We start from the raw sequence: 25,931 nt of genomic DNA on the forward strand, positions 1-25,931 counted from the left end.
TACAGAAAAACAGGTGCTGTGGACAGTAGATTACAATTTATAGCAAAAGATTTCACAGATAGGATAAATGCATGCACTGGATGATGTTAATCAAGATACCATTACCAAACAAGGGAATACATTACTGTATCTTTTAATTACATTATAATTGACTTGTATGCTGTCGAGAAAGTAATTTCATCATGATGTTTTAAGAAGTTTCCAGCCAGAGGCTGTATAAAGTGCAGCATAATGAGTGCTGGAGGAAATGATACACTAAAATGCAAGGGCACACACTGATCTGGAGTTAATGAGACAGCCAAGAGACTTTACCATATGAAAGTCCCCAGCATTGTGGGCAAAAGTCAAACCTGTTGAAAAATGACAAACTGTGGCAATGATACAGGGAGAACATGAACTCAGAAGTGCCTGGATGCTCTGCAGTGTGTGGGGGAAGCCACGTGCAAGGCTCCTCATTAAAAGTGACCTACATTATGCAGCTTTTTAGAGGTGAAAAGGAAGTTTGAAAGCAAGGAAATTGCACAGGCCGATATCCTCTGTCATCCTCTGAAATAATGCATGGCAGTGTCCTGACCGGTGAATCTGTTTGTTTTTATTTGTTATGAATTGGAAGTATGCATTATCCAAGCCAAATAGATGAGGGAGAGGATATGAAACTTGTTTCCATACAGAGTTTGAGAAAGAAATGTAATCCTGTTGCACCTCAGAAACAAGCTTCTGCCCTCATTTTCAAATGTTCTGACGTTATATGCCTATAAAACCTGGGATTGCAATAGCATTGTTTTTATATTTTGAAAATAAGTTCTTAATAAGGAACACACAGCTATCTTTAAAACTTAATATCCAGCAATAAACTTGAGAGTGGGACATTTTGAGACAGCTGCAACAAAGAAAACTGAGGCAGGAAGAGTCATCTCAGGTGCCTGTCTGAAGTTGTTGCTATGGGATATTTAGTCAGATGGCCAGAAAAGAATCAAAATTGGGGTCAAAAGACTAATAGATTGCAAAAGTAGTTTTGGTAAATACATGACACAGAAAGAAGGGGTTTGTGTTTCAGAGAAAAAAAAGGTCGACTGACACTCATTCCCAGTTGCTGGATGATTTAAAAGAATTTATTACCTAATGATTACCTAATGATTACCTTGAATATTAAAGATCAGCCACTAAGTTGGACATAATAGTGCTAAAGTATTGAAGAGAGAATAAGAAAAATTGCTGTGCTGGGAAAGCAAAATCAGTGGATCTATTTCTGAAGTAAATTGCAGTCAGTAAGAATACAAATACGGGCCAAATTTTGCCAATCGATATTCATATACTGTTACCCAAATTGAATACAGTACACGACACAGTACGGTGAAGCTGTTTGGTTGTTAAGTGGAACATATGCCCTTACATTAGGATCTGTCAGGGCACATCCTGACAAGAACGGCCAGTGCGTTTTGGAGAGCAGAGTGAAGCGTACGGTGTCAGAGCCCCAGCAGCTTTTGGTAGCTGTTATTTGGGCCAGTAAGAATGGATGATGCGTAAATCTGCTAATCTTTGGTGTATTTCTGGCTGTCTCAGTTCCTGTACCAGGCCTAATTGGTACCCAATGTAATAGTTGCTCCACCCCATTTCATGACCATGCTTTTTCTGTACATGCGAATGGAGGCTGGCATCCTCTGTACGTTTATAGGAAATTCTGAATTCTACCAGTTCTGTACGCAGAGATTCAAAACAAATAATTTCCTTTGCTCATGGAAATGAAATTATTTTAAGTCGGAGTTGTTAAAAATATTCCAGGGTACTTTGCCAAAAGGTGACTCTTCGATTTAAGGAGCTTTCCTTCACAGGGAAAAAAAAATGCGGGGTATAGTAACATGGATGAAATTCCTTCATTTGGCTAGTTTTTGTGTGTGTGGTTTTTTTTCTTGCATTGACGTGAGTTCAGCCATTAAACCAATATCAACTGTTTCTCAGGAAAAAACTAACAAGTAATTTAGATATTACAAAGTTGGCACTGAATTAAAAGCAGGCTTCTGGCAACGTGTGCTGTGCAACAGCGCTGCACTGTTACGGTAGCCTTTAACTGTACCTCTAAGACCTCAGGGATGTGATTCGCAAGGAAGAGTGGTAGGAACAACCCCGACAGGGGTTGAATCACATTCAGAGTGGTGAGTTTCTGGTCCCGTGCTGGGTGAGCTGGCAGGAGCCGAGCAACAGGCAGGGGCATCCAGGGCTGCGGCAGGGCGAGCGTGGGACCTCCCAGCGCTTCTGCAGCCTTCACAGCGCTTGGCTCCATTGTAAGCAGATAATGAGTTGTGTAATTTGGTACTGAAATGATCAGAGGGTGTTTTACTGCCTTGGGTAGCCAGAGAGGTAAAAGAATGTTAAAAGTGACCTCAGAAGGTGAAGTGTTCCCTCCACCTCTTTCAAAGCTCATAAAGAAATCCTAAATTAAATGTTACGATTTTGAAAGGTGTGTGTGAGCAAATATGTGTTTTGTCAAAGGGACAGAGATTCTTTTATTTCCCGTTTTGCCTGCCCTAGTTTTACACACTGTCACTGCCTGTCACCCGTGTCGTGTGCTGCCGGGGTCAAGCTGGCTGCCCGGTGCCTGCCAAAACGCTGAGAGGCCCTGCTCCTCACCCTGCTGGCGGTAGTACTGGTGGGGCTGTCACTTCCAGAGAGACCCTGCTGGTAAAATCTGGTTAAATTAGCAGAAAATACTTCTTATTCCATCTTCACAAGGCTTTTTTTCACTGCTGAGTAGCTGAGCTGGATATTTCTTTTTTTTTTTTTTTTTTTTTTTTTTTCCAAAAAATGTATTTTTTTTTTCCGCTGTGCTCTTCTTGCCCTTCATGTCAATTCTTCCAGGCTTCTTTTGTGGTTTTCCCAGAAGGATTGCTCACCATAAAATGGGGGGCATGAGCTCCATCCTACTTATACTTCTGACACTGAAAACCAACATGAAAAGGCCCTTTCATCAAGAGGGCAGCATGTGACACTTGCTACTCTTTGAGGAGCCCCAAAGGTGCATCCCAGCTCAAGAGGGACACTGCTGGGGTAAGGCAGAGGAGAGGTGAACGGGCTTTGAGCTCTGGAGCTCTGAGTGATGCAGTGTTCCTGATCCAGAAAGCTTCACATGCCAAGAGATTTCCAGTACTGAACTAGCTCAGTACTCTAATACAGAAAAATGAGTGTATTTGGTTGCTTTCATCTTCTCTTTATCCCTATCATAGTATGTTAAGTATATCTTGAACTATTGCAACTAATTTCAACATGATCATTAGCACTGGAGATGATCCTGGAGCCATAACAGGGTAATTCCAACAAATGGAACTAATTAACCCCCACATAAAAAAGAACATCTTTTGAAATATGAAAACACAGTATAAAACAATTGTAATGCATAATTCTGTCTTCCAGTGTGCACAGTTTGTATGTTATAATAAACATCTTGCTGCTTTTCTGCTAGTGAGATGACTAGTAAGTGAAAACATCAGTTGTGGCTTTATGATCTTTATAAATACGTAAATATAATACAGACAAGTACTTTGTAGTTGAGACAGCAACTATAATCATACCTGTACGTACATATTAAACTTCTGCAAATCCATATTAGAGCCTTTAAAATGATTTGATGCCATTTAATCCACTGCCATCCGATCAGCTTGCTTGGTAGGGCAGCTGCAGTAGGGCTTTTCCCACTTCAGATTTCCAAGCAGAAGCTGGAGGTGGGTGCTCGTCTCCCAGACACCTCCTAGCACCAACTGCACCACACAAAGTACTTCGGAAGAGATGCCTGAACAGTCTCTAGCTGCTTCTCACCATCCCTTTTGGGCTTGTTGTTGCTGTAAATAATGAGGCTGGATGGGGTTGCTGTCTGAGAGGCAGATGCTGGTTTTGTAGCGAAGTTTTCGTCAGTTTTGTGTGATGAGCAGATTAAGAGCAGGAGATCATCTGTCCTGCCCTGGGTCATAGCGCACCAGTCTAACCCTAGGTGTGGTCTCTTTCACTCAGCAAAACAATTCACAGTAAAGAATTTGTATTTTTGCTGTGCTGGTTTTAACATCTATTTCCCAATTTCATTTAAAGATGTAGAGTTGTAGTGAGGTTAACTTCCAGATTTGTAGCATCACAGTGAAGGGCTTCAGGAGGGACTCTCAGTTTAAGGGAAACTTGCCACCAAACACGAGACACAACTCGTTCAGCCTACAGCATATCTGAGAGAAATGTGAATTTTGGGGTGACACCAGGAAAATGCCTCTGATAATCTGTCAGGCAGTGAGTCACTAAGCTGGCAGATGCAGCATGCGAATAGAAAACAAAATGCACATTTAAAAATGAAGATAAATAGCTATGTGCAGCCAGCACACCGAGGTGTGCAGTGGGTCCTTCTGTTGCATAAACCAAGAGTTCATATTCTTAAACACTTCTTTGAAATAAGAGTGAATGAAATTAAGGTAAAATGACAACCCCCAGCGATCTTTAAATATTTGTGTTATCTATGTTTGTAGTGTGCCCCGCTTGACTAAGCTACTTATGTTTTTGTTTCTCTCTAGACATTAAAATAACTTGAGAATATTTTCTTTGAAGTTTGGTGGTGAGGAAATACAGCATAAGGGAGAAGCGGAGCTGTCAGCCAAGCATGGGACTACCCACTTGCATCATCCTTTATTTGCTTAAGGTGATATCAAATATTCAGAAATTCAGGCTGAGGGGACGTGCAGGGTTTCATAACTGGTAAGACGGTACTTTGCCTCCAGTTGTGTCTGCAGAAAAATTTTCAGCAGTTGCCAAGACTGGTTTGGATAGGTAGAGCTTGTAACGTTGGGTGCGCTTGTTCAGGCAGGTCCTTGAGTGAGGGGGGGAAAAAAAAAAAAAAGAAAAGAAAAAAGAAAGTGCTGTTAAGGCTTAACTGCAGCAGTTATTTCCGAATTGCTAATACCAGTGGAGATGAGCTGGGAACGGAGGGAAGCATTAAAAATGTTTGTGCAAACAAGACCTGGGGCTGTGAGTGAAAGAGAGCTTGTCAGAAGCTGGGAAATGGAGCAAAGTAAATACTGGGAAATGTGGTGGGTCCCCTGAGACTGCATCAGCCACAAGTCCTGAGCGCCTGCTGAAGGTGTGTTGTGGTTGGAGCTGTACAACTCGTATCGCTTCGATGTTTCTCTGTTAATCTCTTTCCAAGTTATTACATTTGAAATGTGAAAAATCCTCTGCTCATTGTCTGGATTATTTCTGGAAGGAAATCCTTCAGAAGCCAGTTAGTAAGCTGAGGAGAACAGATAACACAGTGCTGGCAACAGCTGTACCTTTAACAGAAGAATGGAAGCACATCTGCCGCTGCTTGATCCTATCTGGCTGATTTTCCTCCTAGCCTCTACAGTGCATGCATGTGCCACCGGCCCCGTGGAGAGAGCACACACAACTGAATCACAGCATCAGTGCTGCGGAAACCTTCTCATAAACACAATTTATTACTCTTTAAAAAGTAAAAGTTAGAAATCCATGCCAGCAGATTTCTTGTTGCACCAGCAAACAGGGAGACTTCTGTCTTGACTGGTTTTCCCTTTTTATAACCTCTCCATAAAATTTCTTGGAAAAGCTCTGTTTCAGGTCACAGCCCTTGATTTTAGCAGAGCTTTTGAAGAACCCGTAACAAATTTTTTGAGAAAACAATCCATGACTGTAATGAGGTGAAAACTGAGAGGAAAAAAAACACAAGATTTTTAGTAAGATCATCAGCACAGGCACAACATGGAAGAGTTTGCAGAAGCTTTCCCTTACCTTTTTGGTTTCATTAGATATACAGAGCAAAATTTTGGGGATAGGTGAGTTTTTACCTCATAAAAGCTTTCATACTTGCTCACCAAAACTCAGGGAGCGTGGTGGTGCTCAGCTTGGATGCAGGCTTTGCAGCGTGCTGCTTTTTTCCTCCAGAAGCGATGCTGAGGGGGTTGGTGCCTGGAGGTGAGCTGAGCACATGTTCTGTCCCCTTGAGCTTTCCTCAGCTTCATCCCGGAAGGACCTTGCTTGATTTGTTACAAGAAGCTCTGCCTCCTCTGCATTATATTAGGGACTTCTGTCAAGAATTGCAATGAATGCAGCACTCGTTAGCTGTTGGTTGACTAATATGAGATTTTTACTCCCTCTTTTTTTTTTTTTTAAGTTCAGCTACTGAAAGTAATAAAGGATGATTTCTATAAGCTGTGCTTTATGAAGCTCTAAGGATTGCTTGTCCAATGAAGCAGCTGCATCAATTATTTGTTCCCTTCTACCCCCTGCTGTAGTGCCAGAGGTATATAATACTTGGAAATCCCCACTCTGAGAGTTAACGTATCAGACGTGCTAATCAAGTCATGCCAGATGGAGTTTATAAATAAACTACACTGCATTGTGTATTCTTAAAATTTAAGCATCAAACATAATTCAATGTAACATTTTGCTAGTTCAAAAAATATAAATAAATAAATAAACAAACAACAATGAAGCAAACAACAACAGCAACCAAAATACATATCGCTCCTTCCTTGATTCTGGATTGTGGGGTTGCATCCAATGGCAACAATGTTGTTAGTTGGAAAACAAGGAATTGTATAAAAGACTGTCAACCACTAAAAACAAAATGACATCCAAAGTTGGTTCTCCCTGAGGAGTGAACAAAATGATCTCATGAGCCCCAGATAACCCCCACCTACCTTTATTTTCTAACAGCAAAATAAGTGGTGAGCCATCTCTGAGGACGCAGAAGGGTTTTTATTTTACATTGTCTCATGGCTACCGCATATCTTCAGTTAGGTTAGCGTGTTGTTCCTAAGTGTTGCCAGACCTGGTTGCCCATGTCAGACTGTCATCTAGCCGTGACCGCTTTTGTGTGCTTTAGAAGATGCCAGGTAGATCCTGTCCTCTCCCAAGAACAATGTACCTGTTCTTCGTGGTCATTCCTCATGCCAAGGGACACTTTTCTCCAGATTTCAGCAAGGCAGTAGTAAACTATGTCATTGCTGACTGCTCACTGGGGTGTGTGGGTTATTAATCAGAATAGAGGAGTTTTTAAGGATGCCACTTGGCCATGGACTTGTCATTCTTCCCGTGTCATACTGCTCATATCCTACATCCCTGCTCCAGGCTGCTGGCTTCTCCTTCCCAGACATCATCTCAGCCTTGTCTTTAAGTAGTATTGGTCATCTTTTCTTTGTCTGACTCATTCAGTTTCTGCATCTTTAACTACTCCTACCTTTTGCAAGTGCTGTTGTGACACATAAGCACTAGGACAATTTGGGATCCTGGGACAAGTCATTTCTGACCTCTGCACAGGGGCCTTCAGGTTGAAGAGAATCGCAGGAGGATGTTGTGAGGCAGCTTCAAGGATGCAGACAATGATGTGTGCTTAAATGCTTCGTGTAGGCATTCGGTGATACTCTACACAAAGACTAGATGCTTTATTAAATCCTCAAAAGCATGAATGTGATATAACTATGTATTTTTTGTTGTATCTAACTGTAGATAATGCAACCTTCTCCCCTACCCTATTTGTAGTCACCAGGAAAAAAAAAAAAAAGGATCTCCACTGTGTTCTTCTCCAATCTCTGATAGGTTAGAAATCTTTTTTCTCATGTGAAAATAACAACACAAGCATATTGGTCTGTACATTTTATTAAGCGTTGCATGAAATTCCTGGGTAACAATTTGTTCCAGAGCAGAGGGTCTGAAAAGCCTTGCTGTAGCTTTGCTTCATGAAACAGCTGCTGGTGCTCTGAGTCGGGTGGGTGGATGTGTGTGCTGTGCCGAAAAGGAAGAGAAATTCTAGTCAGATGTCAAAGCAAAAATAGGAGATTTTAGAGATTTAGACTGGGTGGAGGAGGTGGGAAACCAACTCTGCAGAGATGTTAATTACCTCAGGAAGAAAAAGAGCACAATGGAGTAGGTGTAGCAGGAGATTTGCTTAATAGAATTCACATCACTGTGAACCCACTTTTGTTGCATTTAGACAGGTTCTTGGTGAGGACTTTACAACAGAAATATTTTAATAGAGGAAAAACAGTTATTAGTCTTTTTATCTGGGGGGGAAGGTATTTTTACATCTCTTTTCATAAAGGAGGCCAAAAGCTACTTCCACATCCAAGTCATGCATGTTTTTTGTTTGATTTGTTGCCTTCTGGGGTTAAAAATGAATTATGCTGGGGATGGAAGGTGGATCTCTAGGGGAAAAAAAAGCTAAATGCAGCTGTAGAAACGTCCCTTTTCCACGCAGAGCAAGCAGCAGCAGCAGCACGTGAGAGGTGTTACTCACAAAATGTGAATCTCCTCTCTGTAGGGGGAGTTCAGGCTGAAAAGGAAATGCTTTGGACTGCAACAAGTCCTCTACAGCTTCTGAGGAGCCCTGGCGTCCTTCTGGTCGCGGCGTGTGTGAATCGCTGCGCTTCCCTTTCCACTCCTGCCTCCTTAGCACTGTGCAGTTATGGAAGCTTTTGAAAGCCATGGATGGGTGAAATACTTGCATCCTGGTTAACTGGGTAGAACAGAAATTCTTGAAAAGCAGCGGCTGGCCTGGCCTAACAGCACTGTGGGGGTACAGTGCTCAGTGGCTGGAGCAAGAGGCTGGCAGTGGGTGTCTTGGCAGCTCCACGCCCCCCAGTCATGTCCAAGTGATGCAGTGGAGCAGGAGGAACAGAAACACTGAGAATTTCAGTGGTCTTTTTAACATGTTTATGATGCTTCCGATCTACTAAACCCCTACCCTCAGCCCGTCCCAGGTGAAGCACCACCTATGGGGCAGATGCAGCAGATAAAGCAAAGCTAGAACATGTGCAGATGCTGCTTTCTGTTTTCCCATGCCTTTTTTTTTTTTTTTAAGGCCCTTCTACAAAGGCTTAGCAAATAGGGTGGGGAGAGAGATTTCATCATATCTGCTGGCCCTGATTTGTAAAACAACCATACTTAATCCTCCTGCGTTACAGGTTCACTGTTTTGGCCAAAGGCTGTTCTTTCTTCCGTCCCAAGTTCTTGCTATGAGTGTATCTTTGTGCTTCTCCTGGTCCCCTCTGGTAGAGAGACTGAACTGGGGACACTATTTTCCTTTTAGTAGTGCTGTCCTGGTTAACAGTGCATGTGTCTGTGTGCTAGCTTTGTAGGACTGGAGAGGAGATGATCTGACATCTTGGGGTCACAGCTAAGCAGTTTACTTATGCAATGTGATGTGCAGGTGCTGCTACAGACTGCAGGTTACTTTTTTTTTTAAACTTGGAAGGAGACAAAGAGCTTTAAATGCCACACAGGTTAGCATCTTCCTCATGATGTGATTTCACTCGTGTAACGTGCAGTTTCTGCCTCCTTAGGCCAGTAATACATTGGTGAGAAGACATTGCAAGTAAGTCTGGAAGTTGTCAGCGGAGATACAAAGCATGGTAGATAGCAAAGGATAGTGCAAATCATGGAAATGTAGGTGGATAAATTCTATAAAGGAGTTGCTGAATGTTTGGGATAGAGGGAGAATTTCTCAGCAAATCCACCCCATCTCCTTGTCTTCGCATCCGGGGTCACAAAGCACTTCTGATTCGTGTCGACTTGGTGAGCTGGAAGAACCTGCTGAGCCTGTGATCGCTGTAGCCAGAGGACTGGCAGCTTCCTTCCCTCTTAATTCTGTTTTTAGACTGAGATACATCTTTACTGAAGATTAGCAGCCTGGTGGGTTGGGGAAATTAAATTTCACAAGGGCTGCAAACTGGAAAGCATATATTGAGAGGTGTGAAAATGAAACGGGGAGGTTTTAATGTAGTGACTTCTTAATGAGTAGATACTATGGTCTTGAGCCTCAGGGCTTTTCTGGAGGTGAGGTTACTTCAGAGTAACAGCTGATGTGATTTTAAAGGGGAAATTTCAGAATAATTCCTAACTTGGCACTATTATCCCAGAATAATCATCAGTGCGGTGTTGTGACACAGGGAGTTTAGGAAGGGACCCTTTAAATACTCGAGGAGTCCCCTAAAATAAAAGGCGGCTGTGTATATATGCACTGCTCATAGGGTATGAGCGGTGTGAGCTGCCAATAACAATTTTTCTTCTGCATAGGTCATCGTGTGACCTCTCTGCTTGATTTATTTGGCAGTTTCTCTCCGTGGGAAGGCAGCAAGATGGGTCTGTTACAGCCTCCGAGTGTTCTGCTCTCCACCAGCTTATTTGCATTGCTGTTATCTGATGAATATGCCCGGTGTGTTCCTAAACGTCTGGAGTCATTGCTGGTTGATGTAGCACTACCTTGTACTGTGAAAATTCTTCAGTGTCATCTTTAAATAAAAATTTAGATCTGTCAGGATTGTTTTTCTCCCAAAGGAAGTGAAATTAGTATGAGATTTTATTTGGCTCGTGCAGACATATCAGGAATGTTTGCCATCTGATACGCTGGCATCTAGATGAGAGCATAGGCAGATTTTTTTTTAACCACATGTAGACAACGCAGTCAGTGTGATGAATGAGTTTATTATTCTGTAAGGTGCTTATTATATTATGCTCCCCTTTGCCTTTGTCTATAGGGAGAACTCTTTAACCGCTTCAGGGACTGACTGCAGTCGATTAGAGAGCTGCTTGGCTTTTGAATCCATTCCCCTGGATGAAAGCCCACAAGTTTATCCAGTTTTCTGATGCAGCTGGAATCCCGACGTGTGTTATAGGAATGAGGACTGACCACAAAGCTGTCTCATAAGAGCACATTTGAATTGATGAGTGGACTCTTACAGGATTATGGTAGTGGATTGCAGGTAGGGGTGGACAGGAGCCTGGGGGGGGAGGCTCCTTCTGCCAGGAGCAGCTTTCAGACAGTGCCCTTGCCCTCCTCCGCCATTGCTCTCAGCTCCTTCTTCCTTTGAAAGACGAAAATTCTGGCTCATCCTTCCATCCAAAAAGGAGACTTTCCTGCTGTGGTTGAGCACCCTTGGTGCGATGGCCACAGACGCCTCCCCTACCTCCTCCCCAGTCTGGAAATGTTGTTCTGGAGAGAGGGAGGAGTGGTCAGGAGCATAGCCCCCACTCTTGAGAGGTTAGCAGGTTTATAGGTGAGGAACTGAGTGCTCCTCCAGTTCAGCGTTACAGCATCTTCCTGCGAGGGTGGTGGGGTGACGATGGGGAGGAGGATCAGGTGGGCAAGTGCAGTGTCCCCCTTCTCTGGACTGTTCCTGTGCAGCTCTGAGTTAATCTCCTGAACTTTTCCTTAGGTTTTCACTTGTCTGCAGGAGTGCAGGATGTCTGGAGTGCCTGACTGACAGAGAGGGTTTGAAAAAAAGGTAGAGCTGGCTTCCAAGCAGTTTCGCTAATTGCAGCTTATTATAAATTTAACAGATGAACTGTCAGTTTCTTGAAGGTGTGTGATCACCACAACCTTTTCTTGGATTCTGCGCTGGCTATAGAAAAAAAATTAACCTCTAAGGTGCTAAGCTAATGCGCTTCATCTCTGTGCTCAATAAGATGTTTCACGGTTTACAATTTGCAGGCTTCTTTATTCTTCTTATCACTTCTTTGATAATATTGGACTGTGGTCTAAGTGATCTCTTTGGTGTGTTTTTTCTATTTGAATTTACTAAATTATTATTTTAGGAGGTATGGAAGAATGTTGCTGTTCTCAGAGGCTGCTTCTCATGGAGGACACTCTTGCCTTTCAATGAGGGGTCATTTTATTACTTTTTTTCCCAAAGATGGCTAATTTGATAGGCACAGAAGGACTGAAATAATACCTTTTATCACTTGAAATTTCTGGGTATTTTAGAGCTTCTAAAATAAATTCAGTAACTCAAGAAAGCAAGCATGTTTAAGTAGTTCATCTGTCTGACGTTAGATTTTTGAGTATACATATAGTACTTTCTTTAAAGTTTTGGGAAAACATCCTGATTTTTCTGGGTTGGTGGTAGCTTTCCCTCCCTTTCTTGTGACTCATTGTATCATACAGTCCTCCTATCGTCATCCTCCCTTTGAATTGTCAAAACCATACATAAAGTCTTTGACAGCTTTGATTTTCTTTTAATTTAAATCTCTGCAATTGCGCTTAGATTTTATATTGGCTGCATTTCTGCTGTGTGACTCAGCTAGAACAGAGCACATCTGGGCAGCTTTCTTTATGCCTCCACCTATGAGACAGCCACCCAAAAACAGGTTTCGTCTCCAAAAGCTCATTTCTATACGGTATGTGTAAACCAGCACTGGTTGAAGAAGTATCACCTCTCTCCCTTCTCGTCCCGATTCTTCCCATGAAAAAAACAAAACAAACAAACAAACAAAAAAAAACCACCACCCTACTTCAGGAGCATCAGCCACCTGGCCCTGCTCTGCTTTGATCCTTTTGGTTGAAGCTTTCAGCGACAATGTTTTCAGACTGCTTTTGAACTTGGTCTGAAGCGACTCATTTTGCATGAAAGTCATTACCTGTGCTCGTGGCAGGATGTTTGTTGGAAAGTGACGGTGCAAAGCAGGGGGAACCACTGAAGTTGAACAAGTTCTAAGGAAGAAAATAAAAGCATCAGCACAGGGGTCAGAAGTTAAGGAGGGGATGGAGGCAAGGAACGCTCTTTCTCTGTTAAATTTAATTCACACTTTTTGCTAAATGTAAGAGAGAGTTTAAGAAAAAAACTGCTCAGAATACATAGTAAATGATGTTGCCAGGATACTTCCTGATCATGTTAATTAAACTGTCCCACGGTTTTGGCTTAATTACTGCATAATTTGCATATTGGAAATGATGGTGCGCGTTACCGAAGAAAGCTTGTGTTCTGCTAGGAGGAAGAACATTGTGCAGAAATTCATTTCCAAGGGAAGGAGTCTCTAGACTCATATAACGATGTATCTGGAAAATAAAGTTACGATTTTTGATAATGAACTGGCATATATCTCATTCCTTTTTGTACGATTACATTTGATGCTTTTTCTGCTCGGTTCCTGAGAGACCTTGTCCCAGTGGCCTTCCTCCTGTTGGCTATTTCTTTAATTACAAGATCCAGTGCTGCTTTCAAGGCTGCTGAACCAGATATTAGTTAACTTGTGTAAAAGTGGCAGAATATTTATCTTGAAGACGCCCACATTTGAAACTGCATATGCATTGTTGGTGACGCACTTTATAACCCTCCCAAGTTAAGCTCATTGTTAAGCTATCAGTTTCTCCTTGTCTTGATTTTTTTTTTTTCTATTTCCCACATGTGTCTGGCATCCTACATGTGGAGGCCTGAGGCCGGATGGGGAAATGCAGAAATATCTCCTTGCTTCTCCAGTTCGGAGGCAGGCGCTGCTGGTGGACACCAGGCTTGGTGCCTGGCCAGGCAGTGGCAGTGGCTGTGCGCTCCCACACTGAGACTCCAGCTTTGAAATGCTGAAAAAAAGTGGATTTTGAATCTGCATTTCTGCCAGGGTGGTTTTATACCTCCTGCCCCTGCTATTGCTTTGTGTTCAGTGGCGTTCCTGCAGTGGTGTTAAACTGCAGGACCATGATGGTACTTTGGAAAAAGAAGATAAGAAAAGATCCAAATTCTTACATCCAGGAAGACGATATATGAAACTGTTTGTTTCGGTAAAAATTCTTTGGAATGCAGCAATTTCCCAAGTCAACCTGCTAATTGCTTTGAATGATGTTGTTGCTAGGATATACATTTCCGATGTGGCTTCTGCTTTTTAATCCTTTTTTGATCTGTTTCTAAACAGGTGATCATAAACAGTACAATCACACCCAACATGACCTTTACTAAAACATCACAGAAGTTCGGCCAGTGGGCGGACAGCAGAGCAAATACTGTGTTTGGTTTGGGCTTTCCCTCCGAGCAGCAGCTGACCAAGGTAACGGGGCGCGGGGAATTTCTGCACAGGCTATTTTGTTTGCTAAGAGTGAAGAACTGCATGTATCCATCCCACCTCTTCCAGACTGGATGCTTCTGCATGTCCTTTTCATCCATGGAAGTTGAGTATTTCCTATATTTTTCTAGCGTCTGTATGTATAGAAGCAGGCTGTATTGCAAACTTCATGGTCAAAACCATAAATTAAATCAGATCACTGACAGCAGTACTGCTGTGGTGATCTTGATCTCTTGCCCAGTGTGGCTGAAAGCATTTGTGTTTCCAAATGTTTGCAGAAACAATCCAACTCTGAAGTATTTTGTGGCATCTCCCTGGCCTATTTGCTCATTTCTGCAGAGAGCGGCACTAAAAGCAAAGTGAACCACCCCTGTCCTGGGACTGCTGGCATTCAGCCATTGATTTTGGCCCAAAGCTTCTGGATCCTGGTGCTGGGCAGGGGATGGTGGGTGTGGGCAGAGCTGGGGGATGAGCAACCAGGGAGCTGGTCTCAAGTGTGGGACCAGGGCTGCAGCCCCCAGAGCTGCAACCCCTGGAGCTGCACCCTGACCTTGGTATTAACGCAGCGCTGCTCTGGGACAGGGACTGGCTGCAGCAGCAGGCTTGGAAAGTGTAGGGCTGCCTCTTGTAATGAATAACCAGCAGTTCAAAATACACTCTCTGTCATTAGATTAGTGGTCTTGCCAAGTGCTCATCAAATGGCTGAGATGTTTTTTTGTTCATGCAACAAAAAAGCATTACTTATCTAGCACATAGCTGACACTTGAAGCATGGCTACTTGGCACCAGGTTTTAACAGTTAACTAAACATTGTGTCCTTGGGCATGGCACGCAGTCTCTCATGCTGCTGTCCTCTTGCATGCTTTGATTCAAAAGGAAGCCTGAGAACAAGAAGTTTCTTGTAGTGTCTCAAATAGCAGAGGCAGGCCACTGCAATTCAAGGAAGACTTTTAATCAATTGAATTGCTACAGGATTTTATTATTCTAAAAATATCTTACCGAATTCTTGCAATTTCCAAATAACTGGATTTTTTTTCAAGCGTTTCTTAAATGCAAAGCATAGTTTACTTTACATGTTATTTTATTTTTGGACTTGAGACGTCCATAAAGGTGGCTTGGCAATAATCTGCTATCCTGGGTTGCTAAGGCCAGCCTATCAATCACATGCAGAACTTTCTAAAAAAGGAGATGTTGGTGACAGTTATGTTTTATGATTCTTAGACTTAATCAAATGCAGAGGAGTGCTCAGTTCACCTGTGGATATTCTCCATTCCCATGACAAAGAGACATTTATAATAGCTAAATAAGCAGTATGGGAATATGGGAGGGTTAAAGTAGACATAGGGCAATAGTTGGTTTTGAGTAGCAGATAAGCATGATACAATGCCACATTTGGACACCAAATGAAAGAATTAGCACCTTTGGAGGTCCTTGCACCCTAATGAGAGATTTTGCCATATTCTCCAGGACTGTCCAAACACACACCTAGAATAAGTTTAATGCTGGTATTAGAAATACCAGCCACAATGCTGGCCGCTACGATGTGGGCAGACAGGAACGGATCTGATAAAAGTACTGTGTGGGCACAGGGGCCTCAGGAGCAGCTGTGCTCCCCTCCGGATCCATTTGCACATCTATTTGCACGGTGTGACCTGCTGAAGGGCCTGTTGCCAATACTACAGCCTTCTACTTGCAGGAAAAGCTTTCAAAACCAGCAGAAAGACTGTTTCTGGCCAGAATATTGAAGAGAGATGGCTTAAGGGGCACTTCTGAAAATGGCTTAAAATGATCTATTAAAAAAAAAAAATCTGACGGCTGTCTGTCTGGAAAATGTTAGAAAATCTGTCTTATTACTGCCATGCAAAGCAATGGGACAAAGATATCCCTTATCATCGTGCTCCTCAGTTTAATTATTAAACCATTAGTACAAAAGATCAGAGACGGTGAAGAGATTAGAGAAGTATAAGTGTATTGGGAATAGTAAAATCAAGTTTCATTTTATTCTGATGTCATTACACTCATAAAAGATACAAATAAAAGCTTGCCAGCTTTACTGGAAATAACTGAAGCTTTTAGCCAGGAGTTAGGAGGACATGCTAAAGCTCCTCTAAACCAGAGATCAATAGCCTAGCTTAAAATAAATAAATAAGTAAATAAAACTGAAGAATATCTGCTGAAAACAATGAATAATAATGAGACATGAGAAGAGGTTAGCATGCCTAAAAACTTCTGCACTTTCAAGCATATTGGCTGGCCTAATAAAAGATAATGCCTCTTTCTAATGCCTTGCCTCTCTGGAGACACTTAAGCATTAATCCATACCTATAGGGACAAGCAGTTCAAATTAAACATGAGCCATTAATGAAAACTGCTTTCAGTGACCTAGTAACCTAATTGCCATTCACATTGACCGGGAGAGTCCCAGTGTTTATAGTTAATGTCCTGCTCGGGGTCCTTTTCCCTCCCTCCAGCACCCACTGCTCCTTTCCCCCTTCCTGCCCCATGCCTCAAAAAGGTCTCAGGACATTACTCAAATGTTGCTACATGAAAATTGAAGCAGGAATCAAAACAGAATTAATGGTGCAGCTGGCCGTGATGAAGAGGCAGGGCTGATGCTGTAAAAGTAGTGATGTGTTTTGCACACCAAGCTGTTAAGCAAAATTTCTGCTATCAGTCAAGGTGCTTCGGCACAGACATGATAATCTGAGGAGCTGGAGGTGGCCAAGGGCATGGGGACGGAGATTTATACAGGTGAGAAGCCCAGCAAACTCAGACTTTGCACATCATAAAGTAACAGCAGACGGCTTCTGGGAAGCACCAGACCTTAAATTTTGATTGATGCATGCGTGTTTTACGCGTGCAGCATGCGGTATTTGCCCAGCAGGGCGCAGGCAGCCCACCCTCGCCCCCAGCCCGACCGTGCTAGCAGTGCCCTTGCTGCGCTGCAGCAAGCTCCCGGCCGCTTTCTGCAGCAAATGCTCTCGTCCCCTGCTGGTCTGCCTGGCACTGAGATATGTATGGGACTGCTGCGGGCGGGAGCAGCTGCTCCACGTGTCCGACACCACCACAATTTGTCAAGAGGAGACATAAATGCCAGATCAGGAGCTTAAAATTTACATGCACATAAATAATGCTTCTTAACGTATAAAATGCTAAGAAGGTCTCTCGCTATATATATATTTCTCCAGGTGACAGGCTGGCTGCAGATTTGAACAGCTTTTAAATAATCCGTGCAATGCACAGTAGCATCTTTGAGTCCCCACTAAATTTCCCTGGCCAAGACTCATAATCACACAGCGCTCTTGTGCTGCCATGTCCTTGGACTGAAGGGCTTTGCAAGTGTTGGGAGCCGCAAATCCATTCTGCGGCTTGGCCTCAGCTTCCTAGGGCAATGGGAGATGCATCAGTAGCCATGATGGGCCACTGACGTGGTGTTTGGCTGGTGTTTCTCCTACTCTGGGCTGTCTTCTGCTAATTCTGGGGAGCTTTGTCTGCCCGAGGACAGGGTGGAGGAAAGGGAAAGTGAAGGGAGCAGAGAAGGAGAAGGAGTGTGATGATTTCTATAGTTGATTTGGGATATTTACATGTGCTGTTGCCTCTTGAGACCACATTTACCAAGTTTTCATTTACAAAATAGAAGACTATTTCACTTTTTAAACTAGGATTTCCCATTTTAAAAGCACTCTCTGTTGTTGCAACAGTTTGATAGCTCAAAGCCAACTGACACATGAATTTTTTCATACCAATTACTTGCCAGTTATTTGCATTTGGGGCAGAGCAAGTCAGTTACTGGAGAGATGGCATCTTTCTGATTTCTGCCAGTGATCAGATACTGTGGTCCTGCCATCCTCCTCACAGACGGCCTCAGGATCGTGGTGGTTTCCGGAACATCTGCTCTGTCAGTGTAGCAATTAGTGTTGGTAACGCTGCACAAGTTTGGGCTGTCACCATCGTGTTTCTGCGCTCAGCAGAATAATCAAGCGAAGGCCTTTAATTTCATAGCAAGCCAAGTGATCCTCTGTAGCTTTCAAAAATAGACTGTGAGTAAAATCTAGCAGTTATTAATTAGCCAGGAATAAAAAAGGAGCAGCAGCAGAACTCTTCATGGACTGCTTCCAAATATATGGGGTAAACAAAAAACAGAGACGTCTTTCACTGCAGATTCTGCTACAGAAGTCTTTACGTTATGACAATGATAAGAATTAAGAGTAATATTTTGTCTCTTAAAGCCAAAGATCTGTCTCTTGAGTTGGTGAAAAACCCACCTACTGGTGCTTGTTTCTAAAAGCAGATGTGTTAAATACACGTGTTGGTAAACCCGGGACATGACTGAAATCTATTGTGCAAAGAAAACTTCATCAGTTTTATATTGAAGATTGGCTTTGTTTAGCCATATACAATTTTTATTGTGGAACTGTGTAAAGCTGTCCTTGTCTTCGTGGCTCACATTATGTTTCACAGCAGTCTCCCGTGTGCTTTATGAAGATAGTTGCAAAATACAATTTTTTGATAGATCACTTCCAATTCTTTTTGTTTTTCATACTTCATATAGTCCATGAAGAACCTTCATAATTTTTTCATACTTGCCCATAAAGATTTATTGTAAAGGAGAGACTCAAAAGAGCTCTTTACTATTTGCAAGAAACCCAAGTGTAGAACTTACTGTTGGCACCGTATTTTAGAAATAATCAGTACACTATAGCCGTTTTGTCACAGTAGGAGATATTTTATGTAAAGGTGGAATTAAATCGTGGAAAGCCAAAATGTAAAGTAGATGTTCCTAATGATCTTTATGGAGCTACAGATGTAGTCAAGTCATTTGTGTGTGTAGGGACTGCACATGCCAACAGATAGCAACTAAATACGTTGCATATGCAATTCCAGCTGTTGTATAGAAGACAGCTGTATTCAAGAGCTCCATCTTCACTTATAAGCATCATTACAGACTGTACTCCGCAATTCTTCATAAGTGACACCAGAAATTTCACTTGGCTTTGAGGAAGTGCTTGTTCGTGTGATTTAAGAATGTAATGCGTGTGTTTGTTGGAAATTTCCACTCTCTGTGTGCTGCACAAAATACAGGTACCTCCACATGTATGTATGATTTCTCTTAGATCAGTTGGAGAAGATTGATTTTATCAGTATTTATAGTCCCAGTATTTTACTGAGAGAGAGCACGCTAAATACCAGCTGTAAATCTAAAAGGTAGAAAATGAGAATAGTAAGTGGATGATTCTTCCCATTCCTTGACTATGTAATGTGATTTTTGTCAGGCTTTTATTTACAATCTTGTTATAAGTGTCCCGAATTATCCGAGGATATAATGTCAGTCTGAGTGAGCTCATTTGCATTCTTTAATTTAATTGACTTGCTCTTAGGAACAGAAGACTGATAATAATTCTTTTATCCAAATATGATTCTATGATCTTATATACTAAACTTGAAACTATGGAATCGTATGTCCTTTCAACTATCAACACTGAGTGAGACAAAGAAAGGGGAAGAAATAAAAACCACATCATACCAAGGGGCACCAATAGCTCCTTTTTCTCTGTGGGATTTTACTATGGTCACCCAGAGCTGCAGAGATGTCCCTCTTTTAGAAACAACAGTGCTGTTCCTTTTGGAAGTACCTCCATGCCAAAGAATTAAAATGCTTTTTCTTGCCAAAAATTTTAAATTATCAAAATTAGTTGTTCACTTCTGGAGATCTATGAACCATATCAAGATAGTAATCTGAACAGTTTAATAGATGGTAAATCATTTTTTAAATCATAGATGGTAAATCATGTCTCCCACGTGCCTGGTGACAGGACGAGGGGGAATGGGCTAAAGTTGTGCCAGGGGAGGTTTAGGTTGAATATTAGAAAAAACTTCTTTACCGAAAGGGTTGTTAGGCATTGGAATGGGCTGCCCAGGGAAGTGGTTGAGTCACCATCCCTGGAGGTCTTTAAAAGACGTTTAGATGTTGAGCTTAGTGATGTGGTTTAGTGAAGGACTTGTTAGTGTTAGGTCAGAGGTTGGACTGGGTGACCTTGGAGGTCTCTTCCAGCCTCGATGATTCTGTGATTCTGTGATTCTGTGATTTTAATAAGTATCTTTTATGCTTTTTCCAGTTTGCAGAAAAATTCCAAGAAGTGAAAGAGGCTGCCAAACTAGCAAGAGACAGATCTCAAGAGAAAATTGAGACCTCAAGCAATCATTCCCAGGTTTGTAATTTATCTTTAATACCTGTATGGATACAGGGTAAATAATTTAAAGCTAAATTTTCTAATGGACTGTACCAGCCTCTGGCAGCAAGCTGAGAGTATATCAAATGAAGATTGCCAAAGGTAATTGTCAGCTGCTGGACATTAACATTGTCAGAGGAATATTTTTCATCCATCCATGCTCTTTGCCTTCATTTAAATGTAATTTTTTTCAGCAGTTCTTGAAGTGTTATAACTTCTTTAATAACAGGAGAAGCTGTACATCCTTCGATTTGTACTGATACATGTAGTTTGGGTCACTAGAAAGCTCATCAGCATAGTTCTGCAACAGACAATAAATAAGATTTATTGAGGTATTCCTTTTTGTCATGTCTAATCTACTTTCGTAGGAGTTCAGTTTGCCAGTGCGGAGGCTTGTTCATGGCCATTGTGTGTTTCATTGCCTAGATGTGATTAATTGAAAGCTGTGGTGCAGAAACAGGCCATGCTTTAGTGAGTAGCTGGAAGAAGCTTATGTTGCAATCTGTATAATATACTTTTTTAGGCAGCACACCTCAATAAAGCCAAGTGCCTCTGTCCAGTGAGAGCTGGGTTTCTTACAAACTGAGGAAATTGAGTGTTGTCCCAGTCTCTCTGTAATCAATTTACTGTAATTTCATGAGCACTGCATTAGCCAAGAATGAGCCCTGGTTCAGTGGGAGCACTTGGCCTGTGCTGGTATTTGGAGGAAGGTTAGATTAATTTTGTTCAGGAAATTCAGCTGTATGTTTAGAAAAAATATGTTGAATATTCACTCCTGCAACCAGCCTCCTTGGTGGGGTCCCCAAGTACAGCTCTAAGAGGCTGACTTTGGATACTGGTGTTTTTTAAAGACTTTGGTCATGGCCTTTATGGTTCTCTGCTGGTTCTGCATTCGTGGTCAGCACCAAGCAGTATGTGAAAGTCAAATATTTGGAGTAGCAGTATCTTGTATATTTTTGTTTGGTCTTTGTGTGCTTTCAGGGGTACCATATTGTTTCATTGTCTTAAAAAACACAAACAAACAAAAACCCTTTAGAAACCACAAGACATTTCAATTAAAACATACAAGATTTTGTATTATTGTTATTATTATTGAACATTTGAATCTTCTGTTTTGTGCATCATTATCATTCTCTCATCCTGTTTAAAGAGAACAGTTTTGCAATTCTTATGGAGGACATTATCTGTCCTGCTCACTCATACCTACTTGCACTGACACATTGACCTGAAGGACCCTTTTTTAGCTGACACAAAGGAAAGCCCACCATCCTCCTGTTGCATGTAGCCATTGCATGCAAGTTGTGCTGCCTTTGGGCTGAGGCAACCCAGGCTGTTTTGCAGGCTATGTAGGAGGCAGAAAGAAGCCCCCTGTTAATCTGGGTGTTGTGCTACAGGAATCTGGACGTGAAACACCATCTTCCACCCGAGCATCTAGTGTGAATGGGACAGACGATGAAAAGGCATCACATGGTGGTCCTGCTGAGACACATCTCAAGTCTGAGAATGATAAACTAAAAATTGCTCTAGCCCAAAGGTGAGGTTCCTTTAATACCTTAATTGCATCGAAATAGCATGCTGTAATTATCTGATGGCTAATGGTATTAACAGAAATTATTCAAATGTAATTGCATTAATTTAAAATGATGCAGCAGAATGAATGAATGAGCAGATTTTAGCAAGTACCTCCTGGTGTCTGATTGGGAGATATTTACTTTTTTCCTGCTCTGGTTCATGATGAGATTAGATCTCTTCCACTCTGGTGATGCCAACTCATACTCCACCTTTGCAGAGTTTTAGAGCTACAGAAATGACACCTAGGAGCAATTACTAGTGGTAACATGGGAAACCAGTCTGCTCTTCCTCTTTGAGTTTGCTATGTCTACTTCAATGCAAGTAGATCGGGATATTTAAAATTGTTAAAGGGAAAGAGATCCACCATAAAAAGTTAAAGTGAAAAATATAGTTTCACTGGGCTGCTTAGAAGTCTTAGGGGGATGTTCCTGAAGCTGCAGAGAATGCCTCTTGAAGTCACATATTTTGCTATTTACTTTGATAAATTATTGGAAATACTGAGAAGCGTAATTTGCTACCACAGTGAAAGCACAGGAGGCAGAATATGCAAAGTTGTAACATTAAAATATTGCAATGCTCTTCTGGGATCTTATTGCCTTGCCTGCCTCTTGTGTGTGAATGGAAAGAAAACACATCAGGATCGAGCTACTCTTATAAAGCCTTTTAAAAACTAAGGCAGCAGTGACATGAGCAGCGTTACAGAGTGACCAGCTCTAAGGCTGCACATATTACACTTAAAGTACGTCATCTCTTTATGGACATTTCAACAACCAAACCTGTTTGAAATCGTAAGGCTTGCTCATTCTTCCTGCTGAAGACACCTCCACAGGCACGCAGCAGCTGGTGTGGGAGGACTTTCAGAGCCTCCATTCACTCCTGGATCTCTGGCTCTGCACGGTAGCTTGAAGCTTTTGGGGAATGAGTAGTTTCATTCTCCAGCATTGTGTAACACTTTTCTATTTAAGGCTGAGCATAAACAGTTATAAGCAGTTACATGTGGTGTCCACCCCTTGACGTGGCCCATGCTGAAGGATCCCAGCACTGCCTGACAAGGGGTAGCGATGCCCTGCTGCGAGCTCCCACGCACCCAGGCCTCAAGTGCGGCTGGAGTGCGGCGAGGCACATGCGGCTGAAGCACCACAAGGCACAGCTCTCACCTCCACAGGGCAGCAGGGAATGTGCTCAAAGCCAGGGTAAAACCCCTGCTTGCAGACAGCAGAGATCCCAGGTGATGGCTTAGCTCAACAGCCTGCCTTGGCTGCAGGACTGCTGTTCCAGAAGCACAGGTCTCTGTTGCTGGGGTTGGTGGATCCCTCTGTATTGCCAGGAGTCAAATCAAGGCTTATGTTCTCCTTAGGTGGGTAATCACTAGAGGCAGTTACATATATCTGAGGATGCTTGATGTTATGTCAGCATACGTGTGCCGCCAGTGGGTGAGTTTGTAGACAGGCAGAGAGTAATAACACAGAATTAATGCTCAGTGCACCTAATGGCGTCCTGTCCTTCCCAGTTCCTCCAACGTAAAGAAGTGGGAGACAGAGCTGCAGACGCTGAGGGAGAGCAACGCCAGGCTGACCACGGCGCTGCAAGAGTCGGCCGCCAGCATAGAGCACTGGAAGAAGCAGTTCTCAGCCTGCAAGGAGGAGAACGACCAGCTCAGGAGCAAGGTAGCCCCGTGCTGGCTGCAGCGAGGGGGTGCCAGGGTACCCTCATGCTCTGTTCTTTGTCAGCGCCAGCAAGCCAAGGCGCAGCGGTTTTGTTTGATGGGAGTAGCCAAAAATAGTGCCAACACTGAGATGCAGCCATCAGGTTCAAATTTGTGGTTTTTAAGACGTGGATTCAAATGTCTGTTCTGGAGAGAAGGTGTCTGTAGTGAGAGCCTTAAATGAAATTGGGAAAGTTGTCTCCAGGGCACTTTGAACGCTGTTATGTGCTCCCCTTGTCTCACCTGGGGCAGAGCACGCACATCTCTTTGGGTTAGTTACTCCTTTCATTACTCTTTCTCTTGCATTTCTGCTGCTTTGTCTCTTCATGTGTGTTGGGGGACAGACGCTGTCTTTGAAAGGAAAGCTGTCCGGGGGAGCTAAGGCAGCAGGCAGGGGAGTTCAAGGGGCTGGGATCAGCAGGAGGACACGTGCTGCTGCGTCACATGGAGCTCCCAGCCTCTTGGCTTGAGCAACTCGGTGTCAGCTGGGTTGCTGGCCAGGGTGATAAAGGTGGTAAAAGTAGGATTACAGCTGCATACGTCTTTCAAAGCTCACTTCAACGCTGCCAGAGGGTGAGTGAGCAGAAGGAATGGTCATGGCGTGGTTACCCACATGAGGCCAAGCTGAGAACCACGCAGCAATAAAGCCAGGCCTGGCAGTGGGCAGCAGGGACAGGAGCTGCTGCAGCAGGGTGCAGCCAGAGCTGGGCTGAGAGCCCGGTGCTTCGGTGCTAACGCTGAGCACATGTTGTCCAGAAACCTGCAAGAGGGCATCAGCAAAAGCCTACTCCCCTCCATTATAGAACACATTTCTCAGTAGTGTAGCAATAGGAGTGAGCATCAGCTGAAACAGAGAACAGCTGAGAAGTTTAAGTTCAGATTTCTAAAGCTGCAATTTAGAGTATTCCCTGGCACTGCTCCTCAATAACACCGTGCTGTCTGCCAGGAGCCGGTGACAGCCCCACATAGTGATGGCACCAGCCTGAGCACGGGGGAGCTTGGTTTCCAGGAGCATCACTTGCAGGGATCACTTCACTCTATCCATCTCAGACTTCTTCAAAAAAGCTACATCCTTTCCCTGTCTGCTTATGTGGATCTCCGGGATGTGGTGTAGAGATCAGGTTGTATCAGTCTGCTGAGGATTTTTGTTTGCTTAGTGTTTGCTTTCAAGGAAGGAATTTCATATCTTTTTGTATGTCAGTAGGCTGCAAATAGTATTTCAGCAGTGACCTGGGCTGTCTGTCAGCACTGAAATTCCCCACAAAGCAACCTTTTCCCCAGGCAGATATTCTCTGCCTATTTGCGTGTATTTTAGGTGTGCATAGTGGTAATTCAGAGATCAAATCGGAGCTATGTTAGCTGATGTTACACGAACAATATTAATAGCGAGATGATTTGGGTTCCTCCATCCAGCTTCTTTTTGGGTAGGGGAGAAGTGAAAGCCTGGAACAGCATGTTGTAAGAAAATAGCCTAAGTTGCAGTGTAGCTTTTTACTTTTCTGTATGGTTGCAGAGAGTTGTCCCCACCAACATTACCCAAGGAAATATGCCGCTTCCCAGTAGCTGTAGCCGAGATATGAAGAGATTATCAAAGCACCACCTTGCTACAGCTGCAAAGTCACCACGACAGAGACTAGCCAGACCGTGCAGCAGCACTGTTTGTACAACACACTCTCTCTCTGCATGCAGAGAGGTTTTTCTCAGCCTTTCCCCACGCAGGTCCCTCCTCACCAGGCACTCACATCGCCCTGCCGCAGTGCCCTGGGAAGCTCCTTCCCCTTCATTAACTGGGTCAGCACTTTTTGCATATTGCTCTACCTTCAAATGAGTGAAGTTATAATCCCAAAGCAGTGTGAAGCTAAGAATTAAAATACACACTTTAATGAGCTGGTCCATCAGCCTGTGGGAAGTGCAGCTCCCAGGAGTGATGTCTGGAGAGGGGGAAAAGGAGGCACGGGAGGAGTAAAGCTGGTCCCTGGGTGATGGAGCAGCAGGGCAAACGCTGCTCCCAGCTGGTTCTGCCAGCAAGGGTTGGATGCCCTGTCCCTCTTACTGCAGCCAGAATGACAAGCAACCCCTGAGAAGGCCAAACTGGGAGTGTAGGAGAGATTTCTTCTCCTTTCTGTGTTGAGAAGGCCCACCATTACCATCCTGTGCAGGTTTCACAGAAATGAAGTGCAGATTTTATACCCAGCCCCACTTAGATTAGCAGCTCAGTGTTTTGCACATCCTTGAGTAATTATATGAGATACTGTGCGTGAGAGAGTAAACACAGCCCCAGGGCTGCCTTGTGGATGTGTACATGGACTCTTTCTAAGGCAAGAAACGATGATTTTGTTGCAGTAATCAAGTGCTATGATCTAGGAAACAGAGCTATGACAGCTAAATTTGTCCACGCTTCCCTGTGCTTGGTGGAGCGATGCTTGTTCACATCAGCCGTGATCTGCCCCAGACTTTCAGAAAACTGACTATTTCACCTGTTGTCTGACATTTCTTAAAGATTGAAGAACTGGAGGAGCAGTGCAATGAAATAAATAAAGAGAAGGAGAGAAATGCACAGCTAAGCAGACGTCTCCAGGAGCTGGAAACAGAGCTTCAAGACAAAGAGCTGGTAAG

At 43.1% G+C, this 25,931-nt stretch overlaps 1 protein-coding gene across 1 annotated transcript in view; it reads left to right on the plus strand.

Annotated features, from left to right (window-relative positions):
* Nucleotides 1-25,931, plus strand: part of HOMER2 (homer scaffold protein 2) — a 54,430-nt gene that overhangs the window by 23,756 nt on the left and 4,743 nt on the right. The window contains exons 3-7 of the mRNA XM_083850677.1: nt 13,663-13,794; nt 19,925-20,017; nt 21,433-21,572; nt 23,121-23,277; nt 25,816-25,926. Of these exons, the coding sequence (XP_083706803.1) occupies nt 13,663-13,794; nt 19,925-20,017; nt 21,433-21,572; nt 23,121-23,277; nt 25,816-25,926 (633 nt within the window). The remainder of the gene's footprint in view (nt 1-13,662; nt 13,795-19,924; nt 20,018-21,432; nt 21,573-23,120; nt 23,278-25,815; nt 25,927-25,931) is intronic.

The sequence above is a fragment of the Anser anser genome (genome assembly GCF_964211835.1).
Source record: "Anser anser genome assembly, chromosome: 10".
In the NCBI taxonomy this organism is placed as follows: domain Eukaryota; kingdom Metazoa; phylum Chordata; class Aves; order Anseriformes; family Anatidae; genus Anser; species Anser anser.